Source organism: Phocoena phocoena, chromosome 20 (assembly GCF_963924675.1).
Source record: "Phocoena phocoena chromosome 20, mPhoPho1.1, whole genome shotgun sequence".
Lineage (NCBI taxonomy): Eukaryota > Metazoa > Chordata > Mammalia > Artiodactyla > Phocoenidae > Phocoena > Phocoena phocoena.
The window spans coordinates 10,881,301-10,903,481 of NC_089238.1; the positions used below are offsets into that span (position 1 = coordinate 10,881,301).

Sequence of the window (22,181 nt, forward strand, 5' to 3'; positions counted from 1 at the left end):
CCCAAATATTTCAGCGTGCAGCTCTAAATGATAAAGACATTTTCCCATATAACCACAATACCATTATCCTTCCTAACAAAACTAAAGAAGGACCTATATTATCTAATAATCAGCCACAAATTTCCCGTCGTGACAAGTTTTAATCCGAGGGGTGAGGGCCCTTGCCCAAGGTCCCATGGCAGGAAGAGAGAGAAGTGGAATTTGCACCCAGGCAGTCTGGGGAGAGCTGTGACCACGGCCAGCTTGAGTCAGAGCAGAGCCAGCCCCCCTACCCCTCCCTGGTGCGTCCTGGTAAAGGAAGTTTGTGAGGAAGGTGGGTGGGGGTGGATGACCCAGGCATCTGGAGCTGACTCGCTCTTTCGCAAACCTCTGGGAGGAGCCCCCAGGGCCACAAAACTGTCTCCTCCCGGGGGCCAGACTGAGAGGTGCAGGGAGACCGCGGAGAGGAGCCGCCGCCGGACATGGGCCGCCCGCTGCCGGTGCTGCTACTGTTGGCTCAGACCTGCATTCCAGGTAGGGGCTGGGTGCCCGAATCTCTGCGCTGGGGACCGGGTCAGACCGGAGGGACGGAGGGGGGAGGGGAAGGGAAGAGAGCTCAGAGTCTGCTGACTTGGAGGAGGGCTCAGTCCCCAGCCCCTCCACCCACATTCAAATAATAATTCTCCTGCTGTCTGCAGCCTCACACGGCACGGTACCAGGCACACAGTAGACGCTCAGGAAATATTCGTAGAGCGAAGGCGCTTAACAACAGCCGCCATGTAGTGAGTACGCTCTTTAGTCCAGGCACCCTTCTAAGCTCCTTCCTTGCAACTGCCAACTGGGCGGGCGGAACTATTTTAACCTCGTTTTACAGAGAAACTGAGGCACAGAGAGGTTAAGTAACTGGTCCGAGGTCACACAGCAAGTCCTTGTAAGTGGGATTCTGACCCGCAGGGGGCTCCTACAGCCCTCACCCCTCTATCAGATCCCCCCTCCCCCCGTACACATACACACACACACACACACACACACACACACACACACGCACACACAGACACATTTGCAAGACAGGGAGGACAGCGTCTCATTTAAAAAAAGGTCTAAAGAAAGTCAGGCTCAGCGTCGCGGAGCCGGGGGCCGGGGACCCAAGGCTCGTCCTTCGAGGTGACTTCCCTTTCACTATCCTCTAGCCGACGAGACTTCTCACCTCCTTTCTCTGGAAAATCTAAAAAGGGTTGGAAAACGAAAGGAAGTTGAGAAGGAACTGCTGTCAGGGCGCGGCAGGGCCGGGTTGGGGGTAGGGGTTGGGAGATGGTTCGGTAATGAATAACCGGGAAAGCTTTCCGGACCGCGGGAGGCCTAGAATGAGTAACGACTCGGAAGGGGACTCCGAATTTGGAGCGGGGAAGGGACCGCAAGGGAGACGTGATGGGCAGGGATAGGCCTTGGGGCGGAGCTAGTGGGCGGGGCCAGAACTTCGGGGAGGGGGAAGTGGGAGGAGCTAACAGTTCCGGAGCAGCTAGTGGGAGCGGGGAGAACTTCTGGGGAGGCCGCAGTAGTAGTGGAGTTAGAATCTCCGCACGGCTGATGCGCGGAGTTAGAAGTTCGGTGTGGACTGTTGGGTGGAGAGAGAGAACGCTGGGGAGAGGCTACGGAGGGGAGGAGAGCCAGTGGGCATTAGTGGAGGGCATCGGGAACGGGGGTAGAACATAAAGACTAGCTGGAGTTGGTGAGGCTAGAACACCCCTAGGAGAGCTCGCGAGGCGGAGTGGGCCGAGGCGGGCGGGGTGGAGGAAAGGACCTAATTGGGAGCCGGGCTAGAACGTCCACGCCCGCGGAGAGGAGGGGGGTTGGAGTTTCAGGATGGGCCCGGCGCTCAGACAGAATTAAAGGGAAAGCGAGCGAGGGCTGGACTTGGGAAGGACCTGTGGACGGAGAAAGAACTTTAGGGTAGAGGGTGGAGATAGAACGTTGGCCTAGGATGGTATAGCGGGCTGGAAACCAGCCTTGGAACCCAGGGGCGGGCAAAAGTGGAGTCCGAACCCGAGTGCACCTGGCCTGGAGACTTGGTCCAGGTGTTGGGGCTTAAGGGGGCGAGAGCGGGATCCTGGCGCAGACCGATAACACCTCTCCTCTCCCCCCTCTGCCCCCAGTCTCCCGGGGCCTGCAGTGCATGCTGTGTAAGACTACCGGGAGTTGCAGGGTGGAAGAGTGTGCCCCCGGCCAGGACCTCTGCAGGACCACGGTCCTGCACATATGGGAAGGTGAGCTGGAGTAGGGAACGGGAGTGACAAAGAAACCTTATTTCACGAGCCATCGGGGAAATACGCATGAAAATGACACGGAGACCGGTTACAAGCCCCCAGATGGACAAGCATTTAAAACTCTGACAGGGACTTCCCTGGAAGTCCAGTAGTTAAGACTCTGTGCTCCCAGTGCAGCGGGCACGGGTTCGATCCCTGGTTGGGGAACTAAGATCCGGCATACCACTTGGTGGAGCAAAAAAGGAAAAGAAAAATCTGACAATACTGAGGTCGATGAGGCTGTGGAGATGCGGGCTTTGCTGTTAGGGGGTAAATTGGTGCATCCACCAAACAGAGCCACGTGGCAATAGGCAATATCTGGTTAAAGATGAACATACCGTACAACAAGTAGTTGGACTTCTAGGAATGTAGAGACCCCAGAGAACCTTGGCCACACTTGCCCAGAGACACATGTCAAAGAATGTTCTTAGCCCGAACGTTTGTGGTATGGAAAACTGGAAAGACTGAAGTCAGTTGTCAGCAGAGGAAAAACGTTACAGTATAATCACGCATTATACCCCACAGCAGCTTAAATGAAGGAGCTAGGGCTGCAGGTATTAACCTGGATACATGTCAAAAATGTAAGGTTGAAAGAAAAACAAAAAAGCATGTTGCAGAGTTTGACACCTTTTAATAGAAATAGTATCTAACAATCAAAATAAATAAACGATATACAAGTAAACAATAATAAATATTCTGCATACAGAGGTGTTAGAATTACCTACACCTGCGGTTGCCTCTGGACAGAGCATAAGGGAAGTGGGATTTGAGGGAGGGAGGTAACCAGGAGGCTTTAACTGTCTTTTAAACTTGGTTTCTTTTTTAAAAAATATCTGAAACGAATATAGCAAAATGCTAATATTTTATAAAGTTTGGTGATGAAAGCACAGTATTTATTATATCATTCTCTTATATTTTTGGTAAGCTCGAAGCATTTTCCTTTAAAGATTCCTATCAGAGGCATCTCCCTGCTAAGATCACCAAGCTAGGAGGGAGCGGGTAGATGGATCCAGAAGGTCCCAGGGATAGTGTTATCACTGAAAGAAAATAGGCTTCCAGTGTAGGGGGTTGGGGGGAGGGTACATAACTCTAGAAAAGAGAGAGTTGGACTCAAGCAAGAGGAGAGGCCTGGCAGGGATCAGCCCTGGGAGCAGGTGACCTTATAACCAGGAGTGTCACAGGCTGGTTGGGCCCAGGGGAGCCTCTGGGGTGACAATGAGACATTCCTTATAGAAGGTGATGAGCTGGAGGTGGTGGAGAGAGGCTGTACCCACCCAGAAAAGACCAACAGGACCATGAGCTATCGGACTGGCACGCAGATCATCACCCTGACAGAGGCCGTGTGTGGGTCAGACATGTGCAACCAGCCCAGTCCTGGTGAGTAGGGCAGCCCTCACCATCCCCAACCCCAAACCATCCCCAGCTCAACCTCCATCATCATCCTGGTCCTATCCCTCATCCTAGGCCACCCCAACCCCAGCTCCATGCCTTACCCCAGCCCAAACCTTTCCTTATCCTAAACACATCTCCAGCCTGGCTCCAACCCCAACTCAACCTCACCTCCAATCCTGTCCCCAACTTCCTTTTATCCTCAACACGCTCCAACTCAAACCCATCCTCCTTCCAAAGACATCTCTCATCCTATCCCCTAATCAACCCCATCTCATCTCAACTGTCCCCAATCCCACTCCCATCTACAAACGCATCCCATCCCTAATCCTATCCCATCTCATATGTGTTTGTGGGGGTGTGTGTATGTGTGTGTGTGTGGTTGTTATTTATAAGATGCAACACCTGCCTTTAAGAAGCCTCACACACACACACACACACACACACACTTGAGAGGTAGGTGAGGTATCTCACTGATGTTTTCGCCATGTAACTGTTTTCATGGGACAGGAGATGATTCAAGCAATAGATGCTCAGCAAGGGGTACAAAGACCAGAGATACCAAAGACTCAGAGTTCTTAAAGGAAGTCAGAATAGGAGGGAATCAGACAGGCTGCCGTGGGCTTGGAAAGTTCCCTAGAATCGATGATTCTTAAGTTGGGCAGCAAAGAAGAATGTGAAGAAACTTCCATAAGGCTTTTTGTTGAGTTTCATGCCTTTAGGCTCTGGTCAGCATAAGAAAAAGACTTAGAAAGGCTCAAATTCCACAAGTTCTCACAGCAGAGGAAGGTTGGGGAGCGAAGGGACCCATGATGCGCGGTCAGATTCCTCTTTCTGGCCCTGGTGAGGAAGGAAATGGGTTCAGGCCAGTCTAGTCACAATGACGTCAGGAAGCAGAGCACCAGCCTCTGCACTGGGTTTTTTCCCTTGTTCTTCATCCATCCCGATTCCACGAGATTTTCATTTATCCTGACCTCGAACTTTCATCTGTTGGTGGGGACTGAATCAGAGGTTTATTTTCAAGGAAATGACAAGAGAGGATGCCGGCTTCCTCTCTCTGTTAGATGTGCTGAAGGGAAAGCACTTGTAATTGAGTCTAAATAATATTCGTAATCAGAGATAATAGTCAAAATATTTAACCATATTGGTCAGTGCCACAGAATAACATTGACCAGTCAGAACTGGAGACCACTTGCTGGGCCTGGTGTTACCCCTTTAGTGGATCTTGAGGACATGAGAGTTCTAAAGACAGGTTTGCAGGGAGTTCCCTGGTGGCCTAGTGGTTAGGATTCCGGGCTTTTACTGCCGTGACCCAGGTTCAATCCCTGGTCGGGGAACTGAGATCCCACAAGCTGTGCAGCGTGGCCAAAAAAATAAAGTACAGAGAGGGTTGGGAGCGGTCAGGGGTCCTCTTGGGCAGCAGCTGTCAATTCAGTAATTTAATAACTAATATATCTATATCAGCTTCCCCCCTTTTACCTTTTTGGCCGTGCCACGCAGCACGTAGGATCTTAGTTCCCTGACCAGGGATCGAACCCATGCCACCTGCATTGGAAGTACTCAATCTTAACCACTAGACAGCCAGGGAAGTCCCTATCAGCCCCATATCTAACACCATTTTACCCTGTTTGTGATGACTAGAATAGTTGGTTAAACCACATCCTATTCTTCTGTGATACTGGGGACACAGGAGTGACCAAGATAGCCTTGGGCCCTGCCCCTATGGGGCTCATAGTCTAGTGTGTATGTGTATGTGGGCGGGGCTGGGGGGAGGCGGACGGACCCATCACCTGTCGGTGACTGCCCTGATTAGTCGCAGCTGGGATGCGGAAGCACATGCAAAGGAGTCAGGACCATGATAGGGGAAACAGAGACCCGAGAGGTCAGAGCTGTAACAGGGAAGCACAGTCCAGAATTGTCAGGGCTGAGACAGGGGAAACAGAGGCCAGAGTGATCGGGGCTGAGATAACTAAGAATCAAGAGATACTTGACTCAGGTCAGGGAAGGTTTCCTATACAGGAAGCAACAGCTAAGCTGGATCTTGAGGGATGAATAGGAGTCAGACTGTTAAAAAGACAGTAGAAAGGCTTTTCCAGACAGAGGGAGCAACAGATATAAAGGCCCAGAGGAGGGTGAAAGTAGCATGGCTGGAAGAAGGGCGAGATGGGGCAAGAGGAACTGCTGAAATTGGCAAGGTCACATTATACAGGGCCTTCTAGGCTATGGTGGGGCATATAGACTTCATCTGGGAAACACTGGGAGGTCATGAAAGGGTTTCAAGTACAGAGCATCACTATCAGATTTTTTTTTTTTTTTTTTTTTTTTTTTTTGCGGTACGCGGTCCTCTCACTCTTGTGGCCTCTCCCGTTGCGGAGCACAGGCTCCAGACGCGCAGGCTCAGCGGCCATGGCTCACAGGCCCAGCCGCTCCGCGGCATGTGGGATCTTCCCTGACGGGGGCACGAACCCGTGTCCCCTGCACCGGCAGGCGGACTCTCAACCACTGCGCCACCAGGGAAGCCCTCAGATTTGTATTTTTTGACACGCTATTCTGACCTCAGAGTGGAAGAGAGATAGGAGGGAAGGAAAGATGGAGGGAAGGTAGATGAGGGGAGACCAACTTGGAGGTGCGTGAGGTTGTCCAGATAAAGAAGAGGGTGTAGGGATTTCCCTGGCGGTCCAGTGGTTAGACTCCGTGCTTCCACTGCAGGGGACGCGGGTTCATTCCCTGGTTGGGGAACTAAGATCCCACATGCCGCGTGGTACAGCCAAAAAAAAAAAAGAAGAAGAAGAAGAAGAAGAAGAAGAAGAGAGTGTCTGTCTGCTGTGCAAATGGAGAGAAGTGGATGGATTTACGAGCTATTTAGCAGGTAGATGAGCAGAGTGTGATAATGGATTAGATGTAGGGGTGGTTATGCAGTTCTGGTCATGTGGAATCACCTGTATCAGACCAACCCCCCTGCCAATGACAGTTATAAAAGCTGGACAAATTATAAACAATTATTAAAGTCACTCAAGAGCAAGCAAATGAAGAGAGGAAGTTGAGGTGCTCCAATCTTCGAAATAAGGGGAGCACAGAAGTCGAATTCCACAGACAAGCTGGCTTTTTCCATGAATGCACTTGCCAATTCACTGCTCTGGAAGGGAACTAGAACGCAAATAGAAAGAGATCGTCGCTAGACTGACAAGGCAGAGGTTGGAGTCTGGGGTTGCCAGAGTGTCTGGAAAATGAGAAGTAAAATCCTGGAATGCATGGAACTACAGAAAAGGGAGTCCCCAAATCTGCAAATTTCCTTCAAGTCATTGGCAAGCCGTACATGTATAGGGTGAGACTCCAAGGAACTCTACAGAAAATAGTATCTGGGAAGCTACAGAACTGAGCAGGAATTCCAGCAGGCATATGACGCTGGGGGACGGAAGTTGCCACGCTGGAAAGAGAGGTCTCAGGCTTTCCCCTGGGACCACATCCTAGGAGTAAGGGCAAAACTGAAATAGACTAGCCCTAAAAATGCATACGTCGGATCTTAGACAGAAAGAAAACCTAATCCTCTCTGGCAGAACATCATTTAGAGCCTTTACAAATAGTCGTCTGTGTCTGGCATCTAGTCAAAACGTACAAGGTACCCTGAAGAAAACAGAAAGGACCAACTGACCGGAAACCAAGAGAAAAATCCCACAATAGAAACAGACTTGTCATGAATCAGATTTTTTTTTTTTTTTTTTTTTGCGGTACGCGGGCCTTTCACTGTTGTGGCCTCTCCCGTTGCGGAGCACAGGCTCCAGATGCGCAGGCTCAGCGGCCATGGCTCATGGGCCCAGCTGCTCCGCGGCATGTGGGATCTTCCCAGACCGGGGCACGAACCCGTGTCCCCTGCATCGGCAGGCGGACCCTCAACCACTGCGCCACCAGGGAAGCCCATGAATCAGATATTGGAGTTACTAGACAGAGGAACTTTACAAGAGCTATGATCAATATATTCAAGAAAATAGAGGAAAGTTTACTTTTTAGCAGAAATCTGGAAACCATTTTTAAAATGATTCCAACAGAAATAAAGAACAGGAGCTAAAAAAAAGAACAGGAACTCAAATTGAGAACTCAATAGATGTACTTACTGGATATCAGAAACAGTAGAGCAAAAGGATTGCTCCCGTGGCTTTGGCAAAAGTCTCAGTTCCTCACCATGTAGACCTCACGGTGGGGCTGCTTGAGTGTCCTTACAACATGGCAGCTGGCTTCCCCCAGAGCAAGTGATCCAAGAGAGAGCCAGGAAGAAATCTCAACGTCTTGTGTGATCTAACACAGAAGTCACACACCATCATTTCCACAGTATCCTACTGGTTCCACAGGTCAGCTCTATTCCTTATGGGAAGGGACTACACAAGGGACAAATACCAGGAAGCAGGGCTCACTGGGGGTCATCTTGGAAGCTGGCTACCACAGGGAACAATAGAAGGGTTTTAAGTAATTGTTCATTCATTCATTCATTTAACAAATATTTATTGAATATCTTCTCTGGCCCCAGCCTTGTGCTGGGTTGTGTTGGGACATAGTAATGACCAAGACAGCCCTGGCCCTACCCTCCTGGGACTGAATCCATAGAAGGAAACAAACAAGCAAACAAACAAAAAGAGTGAAAAAAACAAACGGGGAATTCCCTGGCAGTCCAGTGGTTAGGACTCCGTGCTTCCCTGCAGGGGGCACGGTTCCATCCCTGGTGGGGGTACTAAGATCTCAGAAGCCATGTGGCATGACCAAAAACAAACAAACAGTGAGGGAAACAGACTTGTCACCAGACGGGGATGACCCAGAGTGGGCAGGGCTGGGATTGGGGAGCCCCGAGAGGCACCTAATCCAGCCTGGGAGGTCAAGGAGGGCTTCTTGGAGGAGGCAAAATTGGAGAAGATGGCCTCTGAAGAATGAGTAGGAGATAGGGAAAATAGGGAGCAGGGAAAGGGTTCTAGGCAAAGACCACAGCAGATGCAAAGGCTGGGCAGGAGTCAGCATGTATACTCAGGGACTGAGGAAAACCGGAGTAGAGTCTGAGTGGCTGGTGGAGGGAGATGAGGCAGGAAAGGTGACCAGGACCCAGTCTTTGATGGAACTTGAAAGCCACGCTGAGTTTCTTGGATTTTATTCTGAAGGCACTGGGGACCCATGGAAGAGTATTGAGCAGAGGAGAGGCAGGGTCAGATTTGCGTATTAGGAACATACTTCTAGGGCTATGTGGGATGCACTGGGGTGGGAAGGGCAAGAATGGAAACCAGGAGGCCAGAGAGGAAGCTGGTATTGAAGGAGGTCTGACCTGGTCATGGAGCTGGAAAGGAGGGGATGGATTCTAGAAAGATTCAGGCGGTGGGATGGACAGCACTTGATGATTGGCTGAAGGGTGGGATAAGGAAGAATTGATGCTGAAGTGAGTCCTCAAGGAAGCTGGGTCTCTAGGACTCTCCCCACGGAGTCTCACCCTCCTAATCCTCCCTAAACAGGCCAGGTTTCTACCTTTCCCCAAAGCCGTTACCTCGAATGTGCTTCCTGTGCGTCATCAGATCTGAGCTGTGAGAGGGGCTGGGACAAGACCCTGCAATGCCGCAACCCTGGAGAACAGTGCCTGGATGTGGTAACCCACCAGAGCCTGGAAGGTGAGCCCCAACCTGCCAGCAACTCCCCCTCCCTGCTTTGCTCCTCCCCAAGGCTGCACTTAACAACAACCCCCAAATAACCGGGATTTAAGCAAGGTAGAAAGTTAGTACTCACACAGAAAGTCCGGTGATGGGAAGTCCAAGGCCACTAGGACAGTTCCACAGTCACCAGGAACCCAAATGTCTTCTCATATCTTACATATTGCTTCCATTCTCAAGATTGCCTCATAGTCCAAGATGGCTGCCTGAGCTCCAGACCTCATGTCCAAGTTCCAGGGAGAAGGAGGGGGGGAAAAGAAGGGGCAAAAGGGGGGCACCCCTCCTTCTGTAAAGGTTCTCCTTTCTAGAAGTCCCATAAAATCTTTCTACTTAGATCACGCTGACCAGAACTTAGCCACTTGACTCTCCCTATGGAGGCTGGAAATTGTGTCTTTTGGCTAGATATATGGTTTCTCCCAATAAAATGATGGTCCTATAATGAAGGATGAAGCAGAGGATGGACAGAGGACTGCTACCATGGGCAAATCCAATCTCAGCCCCTCATCAACAATCTGACCTCCTCCTCTGCCCCCACAGAGAGTCCAGGGGATGAGCGCCACTCCCGAGGCTGTGGCTACCTTCCTGGCTGCCCAGGCCCCACTGGCTTCCACAACAACCACACCTTCCACTTCCTGCGGTGCTGCAACACCACCAAATGCAATGGGGGCCCAGGTAAGGGGCAGGGGACCCGGCGTGAGGCCTGGGATTGGGGTGGGGAGGTGCACTCAGGCTGACTGCTGCTTGCTTGAAGGGAAACCCTCCTCTCTGTTTCCTTCTCTGAAAAGTGGACCTATCGAGCCCTTTCTCAAAGAAGGATTTTGTGGGAATTCAATGAAACTAGCAAAGCTTCACCAAGACCTGTGCTTCATGCTTCTATATCCTCTTGAATCCTTCCACTGCTCACCATCCTGGTGCAAGCCACCACGGCTGCTCACCTAGATTGTTGCAATGACCTTGCTGGTCCTCCTGCTACCCTACAGCCAATGTTCAACACAGCAGCAAGAGTGATTTTTTTTTTAATAGATCTTCATTGGAGTATAATTGCTTCACAATACCGTGTTAGTTTCTGTTGCACAACAAAGGGAATCAGCCATATGCATATATATGTCCCCATATCCCCTCCCTCTTGAGCCTCCCTCCCATCCTCCCTATCCCACCCCTCTAGGTCATCACAAAGCACCGAGTCTATCTCCCTCTGCTATGCTGCTGCTTCCCACCAGGCAACTATTTTACATTCGGTAGTGTATATACATCGATGCTACTCTCACTTCGCCCCAGCTTCACCCTCCCACCCCATGGCATCAAGTCCATTCTCTATGTCTACCTCTTTATTCCTGCCCCGCAACTAGGTTCATCAGTTGATTGATGAACCTAGTTGCGGGGCATTTTTTTCTTTTTTGGATTCCGTATATATGCGTTAGTATATGTTATTTGTTTTTCTTGTTTCTTCTTTTTGGATTCCGTATATATGCGTTAGCATACGGTATTTGTTTTTCTCTTTCTGACTTACTTCACTCTGTATGACAGACTCTAGGTCCATCCACCTCACTACAAATAACTCAATTTAGTTTCTTTTTATGGCTGAGTAATATTCCATTGTATATATGTGCCACATCTTTATCCATTCATCTGTCGATGGACATTTAGGTTGGTTCCATGTCCTGGCTATTGTAAATAGTGCTGCAGTGAACATTGTGGTGCATGTCTCTTTTTGAATTATGGTTTTCTCAGGGTGTATGTCCAGTAGTGGGATTGCTGGGTCATATGGTAGTTCTATTTTTAGTTTAAGGAACCTGCATACTGTTTTCCATAGTGGCTGTATCAGTTTACATTCCCACCAACAGCTTAATGTAAATCAAATCATGTCACTCTTCCTCAATCACTTCAACGCCTTCCCCTTGCTTTTAGAATGAAATGCAAAGACTATACTATGCCCTCTCTAATCCAGCATGTGTCTGTCTCATGGCCTTTGCACATGCAGTACCCTCCACCAGGAACACCTCTCCCCCAGGAGTTCACCTGGCTGGCTACTTCTGATTTGTTAGGTCTCAGCTTTAAAACATTGTCCTCAGGGAAAATTTCCCTAACTCTGCCCTTCAATATAATCTAGATCCTTTGTGTTATTCTGTCTCTATAAATCACTGCTGTCCAACAGGACTTTCCATGGTGATGGAAATGTTCTGTATCTGTGCTGACGGATATGGTAGCCTCTACTATATATGGCTTTTGAGCACCTGATACTTGGAAAATATCTCCTTTTTCTTTTTCTTTTTAAAAAATATGTCCACATGTCGTGAGTTTTCAATTTTTCTTTTAAAATGAACTAATACTTTTTTTTTTTTTCTTTTTGCGGTACGCGGGCCTCTCACTGTTGTGGCCTCTCCCGTTGCGGAGCACAGGCTCCGGACGCGCAGGCTCAGCGGCCGTGGCTCACGGGCCCAGCCGCTCCGCGGCATGTGGGATCCTCCCGGACCGGGGCACGAACCCGCGTGCCCTGTATCGACAGGCGGACTCACAACCACTGCACCACCAGGGAAGCCCACTAATACATTTTTTAAAGTCTCTTGGTTTTCATTTCCAATGCAGTAAATATCCATAGATATGACTGACGTAAGCAATAATTTTTTATTATTTAATATTAATTTCAATGTCAATGTAAACAACCACATGTGGCGAGTGGCTACCATATGGGACAGTGTAGCTCTAAATCGTACGTTCTCTGAAGGCAAGGACTGTTTCGTCTTACCCTGTGTCTAGGCAGGTGGGGGCTCGTGGGGAGCTGAGGGTTGGAATTTCTCTCGCAGGCCCTAGAGAACCCCCCCCAAAAGAGGGTGCTGTTCCAATGCCTGACCACAAGAGGGCTCCACGACATCTAGGGCTGAGAGTTGGGGGTCCTGGGGATGTAATGCTGTGAACCGCTCATACTAATTTCTTTGGTGTCTGTGTCACTTGGTCTTCTTCCAAGTCCTGGAGCTTCAAAACCTGCCACTGAACGGCTTCCAGTGTTACAGCTGTGAGGGGAACAGCACCCATGGATGTTCCTCTAAAGAGACTTCCCTCACTTACTGCCGAGGCCCCATGAATCAATGTCTGGAAGCCACTGGCACTAATGGTGAGCCATTAGGAGGCTGGGAGAGGATACTTATGGGGGGGATGGGGGGTTCTGCAAGAAGTAACTTCCCATGAAGCTGGACTTAATTGAGGTGGATCATCCTGTTGGAGAAGGTGGGACTTCCTTCAGGAGGGTGCAGAGTGCAGTAAGAAATTAGGACTTGTTCATTAGGAAATGTATACTTGGGCCACAGAAATGTGGATTTCTTTGGGGGTGGGACTTCCGTGGGTGGGTGGGACTTCCGGTGGGCCTCCCAGGATCCTATCCTGTGAAGTTCTGGGCAGGTTTCTTTATTCCAGAGGTTCTCAAACTTTGGGCTCTCAAAATTCCTTCTCGCTCTGAAAAATTATTGCTTACGTCAGTCATATCTATAGTATTTGTTCATTTTAAAAGAACAATTGAAAACTCACGACATGTGGACATATTTTTATGAAAGAAAAGAAGGAGACATTGTCCAAAATGAAAAAATTGAACGAGAAGACTGGCATTGTTCTACCATTTTGCAATCTTTTTAATATCTGGCTTAATAGAAGACAGCTGGACCCTCATATCTGCTTCTGCGTTCAGTCTGTTGCAAGATCACATGTCCTAGGGTTTCTAGGAAACCCCTTGTGAGAGCACAACACATTTGTGAGAGCATGAAAAGGCAAGTGAGGTTTTAGCATTATTACAAGAATAAGCTTGACTTCACAGATCCCCTGGAAGGGTCTGAGGGAAGGAACCCCAGGGGTCCCAGGACCACACTTAGACCTGCTGCTTTCTCTGGGGGTACCCACCACGAGGTAGTATTCTACCTGGGTAATTCTCACTGGGTACCAGTATTCTCACTGGTACCCAGTGAGAATTCCAGTCCCAGGCCCGAGAGCTGGGAGTCTCACATGGTCTTCTCTCTCCTCAGGACTGGGGAACCCAAGCTACACCATAAGAGGCTGTGCAACCCCCTCCTGGTGCCAAGGCCTCCCTGTGGCTGAAGCTTTCAGCCTCACCCATCTCAACGTCTCTTGCTGTACTGGAAATGGCTGTAACCATCCAGCCCTGGCTACCCAGCCCCACACGGGGGGTGCCCCCCTGCCTGGCCCTGCCCACCTCAGCCTCTTTGTCACCCTGCTTATGACTGCCAGACTGTGGGGAGATACTTTCCTCTGCACCTGAACCCCAAAATCCCACTGCCCTGGCTGGATCCAGGGGACCCCTTTGCCCTTCCCTTAGCTCCCAGCCCTACTGACTTGCTGTGTGACCTCAGACCAGTGTGCTCCCCTCTCTGGGCCTTAGTTTTCCCAGCTGCTGAAACACCTATCTCAGAGAACTGTGAGAATCAGAGGAGAAAAACTAGAGGAAGGCTACGGGCCAGCAGGCGAGAGCTCTTGTGATATTAATATTGTTGCCGCAATTATTATTAATTAATATTTGTTTTATTTAATATTTTGTACTTAAATAAAGATTTTTGTATCAGTGAACAAAGCCAGATCTGCCCTTCTCCAGAGAGGATGACTGGGGGACACCTTTCCTCAGGCTCCTGGAATTAGGGGTCATATTGTAGGGCCCAAGCACTCGAGGTCCCAGCCTTGGGAGCTGTCCCATGCAGCCTTCCACCCTAAGCCACTTCCACATCTATTTCTGGGCTCCAAATGCAACCTTCCAATTCACTCACCCAAGCACTAACCTCCAGTCTCTTCTCCCACATCCAAAGGTCCAGACTACTTTGTTGTTCTAAGGAGACATGTCTGCATTTCCTAGGGGGCTCTGAGATAGGAGATGACTAGGAGATGACCCCTCGATGCCCTGCAGTGAGGAGTAGAGACTGGACCTCATTCCCCTGCTGCCCTGGGGGCAGGAGATAAAGGCTGGGCTATATTTCCTAGGATACCCTCAGACAAATTGAGAAAAAGACAGAACTACCATTTCAGTGGGACTGAGTACCATGGCAGAATTCATGTTTTCCATGGTTCGCTGAGGCAAGCCCACAGACACAAAATTACGTTCCCCTGGGGCCCTATGGCTGATGAAGAAAAAGGGCATTTTCTGTGGTATTTGGGGGCAGGTGAAGGACGGGGTTTCTTTTTTTTTTTTTTTGCGGTACGCAGGCCTCTCACTGTTGTGGCCTCTCCCGTTGCGGAGCACAGGCTCCGGACGCGCAGGCTTAGTGGCCATGGCTCACGGGCCCAGCTGCTCCACAGCATGTGGGATCTTCCTGGACCGGGTCACGAACCTGTGTCCCCTGCATCAGCAGGCGGACTCTCAACCACTGTGCCACCAGGGAAGCCCATCTTTTTAAAATATAGTAGTGTGTGTATGTCAATCCCAAACTCCCAGTTTTCCTTCCCACCCTGAGGGACAGGATTTCTTTTTTGGATCTCCTCAAATCACATATCAGGAACTGTCTCTGTGGTCGCCTAAAGGGATGGGGTCAACATCACCACCCCTTGAGCATGACTGGCTCTGTGACCTCTTTGGCCAAGAGAATGTGGTGGAAGTGACGCCATGCCATGCTCTGGGCCGGGGGTTTCAGAAACCGTCCAACCCTGGAGAAGCTGGTTGCTGGGTCAGAGTCCTCCTGCACTGAGACTGCCATGCTCTGAGGACACCCAAGCTACTCGTGCATGGATGCCACATGAAGACAGAGCCCCAGATGTTCCAGCCATCTCAGCCCACGCACCAGCTAAGTGAGTGAAGGAGCTACACTGGACATGGCAACCCCAGCAGATGTAATGTGCGGGAGACCTGAGAAACCCAGCTGTTTTCATTTCCTAGGGCTGCCATGATAAATTACTACAAAGTTACAAATGCAGTGGCTTCAAACAACAGAAACTTATTATTCTCTCGACTTCTGGATACTAGAAATAAAAAAATCAAGGTGTTGGCAGAGCCATGCTTCTTCTAAAGTCTCTGGGGAAGAATCCTTCCAGGCCTCTTCCTAGCTTCTGAGGGTTGCCGACAATGCTCGGCAGTCCTTGGCTTGTGGCTGCATCACTCCAGTCCTTGCCTCTGTTGTCACGTGAACTTCTTTCCTGTGACTATGGCTGTGTGTCTCCAAATCTCTCTGTCCTTATAAGGATACCAGTCATTGGATTTAGGGGCCCACCTTAACGCAGTTTGACCTCATCTTAACATCGCATCTACAAAGACCCTATTTCCTTATAAGGTCACATTCATGGAACCTGGGGGTTAGGATTTCAGCATATTTTGGGGGGACACAATTCAACCCACACCACCAGCCAACAATCAGCACCAAGGTTTCAAATGTGAATCAGCCCATCCATCTCCAGCTGTTCAAGCCAGCCCACTTTGGCCCCAGTCCACTGTGGAGCAGATACGCACTGATCTCACTATGCCTTTTGCTCAAATTCCCAACCCACAGAAACATAAAATAAAGAGGTTGTGGTTTTACATAGCTGAGTTTTGGAGGATTCTGTTATACTGCAATGGTTGGCTGAAACAATCACTTGTTTGTCTGTTTTTTTGCTAACTCTCCCCACTAGAATCTCCCTAAAAGGCAAGCCCTTCTATTTGCTCACTACTGTATTCTCGGTACCTAGATTAGCGCCCAGGACATGGCAGGTGATGAAGAAAGGAGGGAGGGAAGGAAGGAAAGACTACATCTTCTGTGGTACCTTACGACAAAACCTGGGCTAGGGCTATATCTCCCATGATGCCCTAAGGCAGAGATGAGGCTAAGATGACATTTTCTCAGATGCTTCATAATTAAAATTGAGGCTAGTTTCACCTTTCCCGTGATGCCCTACAGCAGAAATTGTGTTACTGAATTAGGTCCCATCGTGGGACCCTAACGGAACCAAAGCCCTGCCTCCCACCCGACCTCAACCCCGTCCTTCAGGAAGTTCTTTCCCGCTCAGGTTCTGCCAATAAAGAAATTGAGTTGGGCGCAAGCAAGACAGGTTTTTATTCAATGGCCCAAGAATGGAGAAGGGAAGCTCTGATTACAACCGGGGACAAGCTTTTTATAGAAAAACGTGAAAAAGGTTATTGGGGATGGGGGTCTTTTGTCATCCTGATTCATGGAAATGGGTGATGATTTCCCAGAATGCAGTTCATGCCTTTTTCTGCCCTTGTTCGGCCCTTGAGTGTCTGGGTGGGAATTGGGTTGAACCGATATGGCCCAGTGGGCAGAGATCTTATTGTTACAATGAGATGGTAATGAGCTGTAGAGCAACCTTTATCCCAGTTTTGAAGTTCAGTCAGCTTATACCGATGTCTTATGGTTAACGCTCTCTTGTTCCTGTCTTGTAAACACAGCTAGAAAATACAGATACAGTCAGGTTTTTTGCGAGTTTGCCCAGAGTGAGGTTTTTATTAGAAATGGGAGGGGTTGGGGGGTGGCTTCCTTACCTCCTTGCCTAAGATAGGTGTACATGTTTTATAGAGAGAGTTTAAGTGTGGGTTAGGGACCCTCGGATTGCTCCCCTGGGTGACAAGTGGAAGCTAGGATTGCATCCATCATGATACCCCACGGCAGAGATCGGAGGCTAAGGAATACATTTCCCGTGATGCCTTACAGCAGAAATTGAAGCTAGGGCTGCATTTCCCAGGAGACCCTATGGCAGAGATTGGAGTCTAAGATTGCATCTCCCATGATGCCCTACTGTGGGGATCAAAGGATGGAAATACATGTCCCATGGTGCAGATACTGAGGCTTGAGATAAATTTCTCAGAATGTTCTACACCAGACCTTGTGATCAGGACCTCATAGTAAATGGCTCCCAAGTTTTTGTTCAGGGATCTCTGTTGCAAGAAATAAAATCTGTTTAAGCTGACTCAAGCAAAAATGACAGCTTTACTGGAAGTTTAGATCCGAGCAAGAGCTGCACCAGGGACAAGAAACAGCATTGAAAAGCTGTGTGAAATCAATGTTGTCTCTGTTTTGCAAAATCTCTCTGTCCCTCTGTGTCACTCCCTCTCCTACCCTGAGTGTGTGGTTTCCCTCATGGGCTGGGCTTTCACTTTATTTTCGTCTCTTCACAGACTACCTTCTGCTTCAAGCATAGTAGCCACATATGCCCTTGAAATGTCAAGAACTACTTTTGTCTGGTTCTAAAATTTTAACAGACAGACTCCTCTGGTGGGGTCCAGTTTGGGTGAGGGCTCTGCCTACGACCTCCGCTGCTGTGGCCAGGGAAGTTTACGTCAAAGCCACCACATACAATTGTTCAGGTTGTAAACAGGCATCCACTGGTCGGGCAATTCTCATGGTAAACAACCCACTTGGCCAGAGCTGAGAAAACCACCTCTGTGAGAGAGATCCTATCACAAGGATGGGGGGAGCAATCGAAAAAGAAAACTACCACTTAGTGTTTTCATCTGCAAGCAGGGCTGCCTCCATGTATTCTATGTGAATCGCAGGCAATATGGTAGCCAGGGCTGTATTTAAGAGGACACCCAACTCAAAATGGTTGAAACAAAGAGGAAATTGATTATCTCACAGAACAAGAGCTCAGGAGTTAGGGCAGTTCTTGGGTTGACTTATTCAATGTTTCCATTATGTCCTGAAGGATCCATTCAAGCTTATCTACCTCATGGCCTTAAGATGGCCACTGCAGTTCCAGACATCACACCCGCATTCAGAAGCAATAACAAAGGGCCATCTCTTCTTGGGTGTCTTTTTCTTTTTGCGGTACGCGGGCCTCTCACTGCTGTGGGCTCTCCCATTGCGGAGCACAGGCTCCGGACGCACAGGCTCAGAGGCCATGGCTCACGGGCCCAGCCGCTCCGCGGCATGTGGGATCTTCCCGGACCGGGGCACGAACCCGTGTCCCCTGCATCAGCAGGCGGACTCTCAACCACTGCGCCACCAGGGAAGCCCTTGGGTGTCTTTTTTAAAGCAAAGAAAGCTTATCCCAAAACTTCCAGGCTGACTTGCTCTCCCCACATTTTATTCACCTGATTTGTTTCATACCCCCATGCCTATAGCATTCACAGAAAGGGGCATGGAACCACAATATTTGGTGAAGTATATTCAGACCCTACTCCTAGGGCTTCCTGCACATCATTTGGTTATTAAAAAAAGGTTGATGCCTGAACAAAATCAGGATTCTTTTAGGAAGCAACAAAGGAGGAGGGAATGTGTATTAGGAAAAATCACCCACCCAGTCTTCCTCCTGTATAGGGAACAACTCAGTTCTTCCCTACTGTGTCTTTCTCCTGTGTGTCTCCTTTATTCTCACACTACTACCACACTCACAACACTTCTGGTCACCAAATGTGGGGGTGGGGTTCCCCCCCACACCAAGCAATTCTCTGTGACACCTTCTGGTCAATTCTGACACTACCTTCCTGGAAATAGCGTCAGATCCCACAGATTAAGGGCTCAGTCCCACAGTCCCCACTTCAGATGACAATTGAAAGTCTAGATTGTGCTCCTGACCAATCGGCTACAAATCAGAAGTTCTCATGACCCCCTCTTCAGGTTTGATTAACCTGCTAGAAGGGCTCACAGGACTCAGGAAAACAATTACTTACCTTTACCAGTTTATTATAAAAGGATACGATAAAGGATACAGAAGAACACCCAGATGGAAGAGATGAATAGGGCAAGGTATGTGTCAGGGGGCACAGAGCTCCCATGCCCTCTCTGGGCGTGTCATTCTCCCAGCACCTGCATGTGTTCACCAAACTAGAAGCTCCCTGAACCCCATACTATTGGGATTTTTATGGAGGCTTCATCATGTAGGCATCATGGATCATTAACTCCATTTTCAAGAGAATGGGGATCAGGCCTGAAAATTCCATGCTTGTAATCATAGTTTGGTCTTTTCGGTGACCAGCCCTCATCCAGGAGCCCACCAAATATCACCTATTAGAACAAGAGACACTCTTATCACCCAAGAAATGACAAGGATTTCGGGATCCTTGTGTGGGGAACTGGGGTCAAAGACTAAACATTAGAACAAAAGATTCTCCTGGTGTTCTTATCACTTAGATAACTATGAGGGTTTCAGGAGCTCCGTGCCAGGAGCCAGGGGCAGAGACCAATATATATTTTTATTATCTCGCAGAATAATGCTGAGGAAACAACTAACAAAATCCCTGGACCTCAAAAACTCAAGAATAGTCAACGCACGGTGTGCAGCCCATCCCCCCAGAATAGCAGGCACAGCAGTTGTCTCCCCAATGTCTATTTCTGTTTGAGAAATCTAATTTCACCTCTGACCTGGTGGTAGGGGGAGCCTGTGGCTCATATCTAATTTAACCAGCTTAATCTCATCCCCTGGCCATTGATATTGGTTCGCTGATAGGCGGGTGGCATCATCTGGACCAATGAGACACAATGGAAGGTTTTTGGGGGGCTTCTAAGGAAAAATATTTCCTCACTCTGCTGAGGGAGCTTCTTCAAGTCTCTCCTCTGCTCAGTCTCCCACAGTCTGACTCTCTCAGTCTGTCTTTTCCTCTCTCTATCCCTCTCCAAATGTGAGGGGAAAGTGTGGCCCCAGAGGTATTTGCCAGCCATCCTGCAACACGAAGGGACTATTTACCCTTAGGACAGACCATTTTGAAGCCAGTCATACCCAAGACTTTTTTAAAAAATAAATTTATTTATTTTATTATTCTTATTTTATTCATTTAATTTTTTTTGGCTGCGTTGTCTTCGTTGCTGTGCGCGGGCTTTTCTCTGGTTGCGGTGAGCGGGGGCTACTGTTCGTTGCGGTGCGCAGGCTTTTCATTGTGGTGGCTTCTCTTGTTGCGGAGCACGGGCTCTAGGTGCGTGGGCTTCAGTAGTTGTGGCACGTGGACTCAGTAGTTATGGTTCATGGGCTCTAGAGCGCAGGCTCAGTAGTTGTGGTGCACGGGCTTAGTTGCTCCGTGGTATGTGGGATCTTCCCGGACCAGGGCTCGAACCCGTGTCCCCTGCATTGGCAGGCGGATTCCCAACCACTGAGCCACCAGGGAAGCCCCCCAAGACTTTTTATATGTGAAACAATCCTCTTTTTCTTAACCCAGTTGGGTTGGATTTTCTGTCACTGGCATGAAAACCCTAATGGATAAAGTACCCTGAAGTAGGATAAGGACAGGACCACCTCAGGTGGAAGAAAAGGTGGAACCAAAAAAGACAGATGAGGGCTTCCCTGGTGGCGCAGTGGTTGAGAGTCCGCCTGCCGATGCAGGGGACACGGGTTCTGTGCCCTGGTCCGGGAAGATCCCACATGCCGCGGAGCGGCTGGGCCCGTGAGCCATGGCCACTGAGCCTGTGCGTCCGGAGCCTGTGCTCTGCAGCGGGAGAGGTCACAGCAGCGAGAGGCCCGCATACTGCAAAAAAAAAAAAAAAAAAAAGACAGATGAGAAGCAAACCAACATCCCACAGGGTGCCCTGCAGCTGCAGCAGAAGATATTGGTTAGAGCCATGAGCAGGGGACCTATAGGTTCTTGGGAGGAAAGATAACCCTTAGCTAACCCCTAACCCAGTATCCCAAATCCAGGTTGGACACCTCTTTCCCACTTATCTTAACACAGAGAACATGAGCCCTGGGAAGATTAGAGATTATCCGGCACGACACCCCTTTCCCCAGTTTACAGAAAGGTAAACTGAGAATTGAAAAGGAAAGGAATCACTTGGAGCTGTGGCCCTGGGGACATAGATGGGAGCTTGGCTCGCAAGGACAGAAGGGATGCTGGGAGCCATGGTCCTGGGGATACAGAGGTTGACAGGAGCTTGGGTCCTGAGAACTCGGCACTGAGGACAGAAGAGGTGCCGGGAGCTGAAGTCTGGTGGAGGACCTGGATATAGGAGTTTTTGGTAGTGATGGAGATAAAGAGCAAGGATTTTCATAGTTGGCATATCCCAGTTTCCCTGATTGTCAAATGGTGGTGGGAGAGGTTGAGGGCTCCTACCTCCCATGGTTTCTCGCTCTTCCTGGGTCCTAAGGGTGATAATGCTGCACCAGGTCTACAAGGTCCCACAGAAGTGGGCTCAGGGAGACTCACCTCCCAGGAGGGAGAAGGGACTCAAGTCTGGAGAGGTGAGTCAGCACCAACAATGGAAGAGAAGCAGGGAGAGCACATAGAGAGACAGGGACACAAAGAGAGACTGGGGCTGGAAGAGCAGAGAAGCAGGTTGGGGAAGTTAGACGCTAGGGCCTGGGAGGGGTCCACCGGAGCCTCTCCCTCTGGGGAATGATGCAGAAACATGGAGTTTCTGGTGAGGACAGGAGGGAGGGTGAGACCTGACCCCAGGGCAGCCTAGCCCTGCCCTGGGAGATCCTGGACCTGCCCAGACAACAAGCTGCTGCCTTCCTCTCAGAGTGGCTCAGCTCACAGCCTGTCACATGACACTTTCCCCCTCACACTCACCTGTCCACAGAACACCTCTCAGAGTCACCTTTCCCATAGCCCACTCCCGTTCCCTCCACGCTCACACCTTCACCTACACTCCCCCTCTGGAATATGTGCACGCCCCCGCCTTCACCTCCACCCACCTGCCCACTGAACACCTCTCACACTCACCTTTCCCACCAAACTCTCCCTCCCTGGACACTCAGCCTCACACACATCCTCACTCAACACTCTCCCCTCCACACACACCCGCACCGTGGCGCACCCTTCCAACAGCACCCTCACCTTTCACGTGACACACTCCCCCTCACACACCCCCTGCACGCGCTCCCCTCTTCTCCATCACCCACCCCCTCTGCCGTCACCCAGCCCCCGCACTTTCCGGCCGCGAGTCGAGCTCGCACACGCCTCCTGCACGCCTCCGCCCGCAGACCCCCA

The 22,181-nt window shown here is 49.8% G+C and overlaps 1 protein-coding gene across 3 annotated transcripts; it reads left to right on the forward strand.

The window, feature by feature from the left end:
• Positions 1–461: 461 nt before the first annotated feature.
• Positions 462–13,613, forward strand: PLAUR (plasminogen activator, urokinase receptor). 3 transcript variants are annotated; one of them, XM_065899180.1, is made up of 7 exons: positions 462–513; positions 2,133–2,243; positions 3,516–3,659; positions 9,158–9,328; positions 9,896–10,021; positions 12,315–12,461; positions 13,360–13,613. In XM_065899180.1, exons 1-7 carry the CDS (start codon positions 462–464, stop codon positions 13,611–13,613), a joined length of 1,005 nt encoding a protein of 334 aa, XP_065755252.1. The 3 variants fall into 3 exon arrangements, with proteins under 3 accessions (XP_065755252.1, XP_065755254.1, XP_065755253.1); XM_065899182.1 differs by lacking the exon at positions 12,315–12,461; XM_065899181.1 differs by lacking the exon at positions 9,896–10,021 and having other exon boundaries at positions 9,158–9,315; positions 12,311–12,461.
• The last annotated feature ends 8,568 nt before the right edge of the window (positions 13,614–22,181 follow it).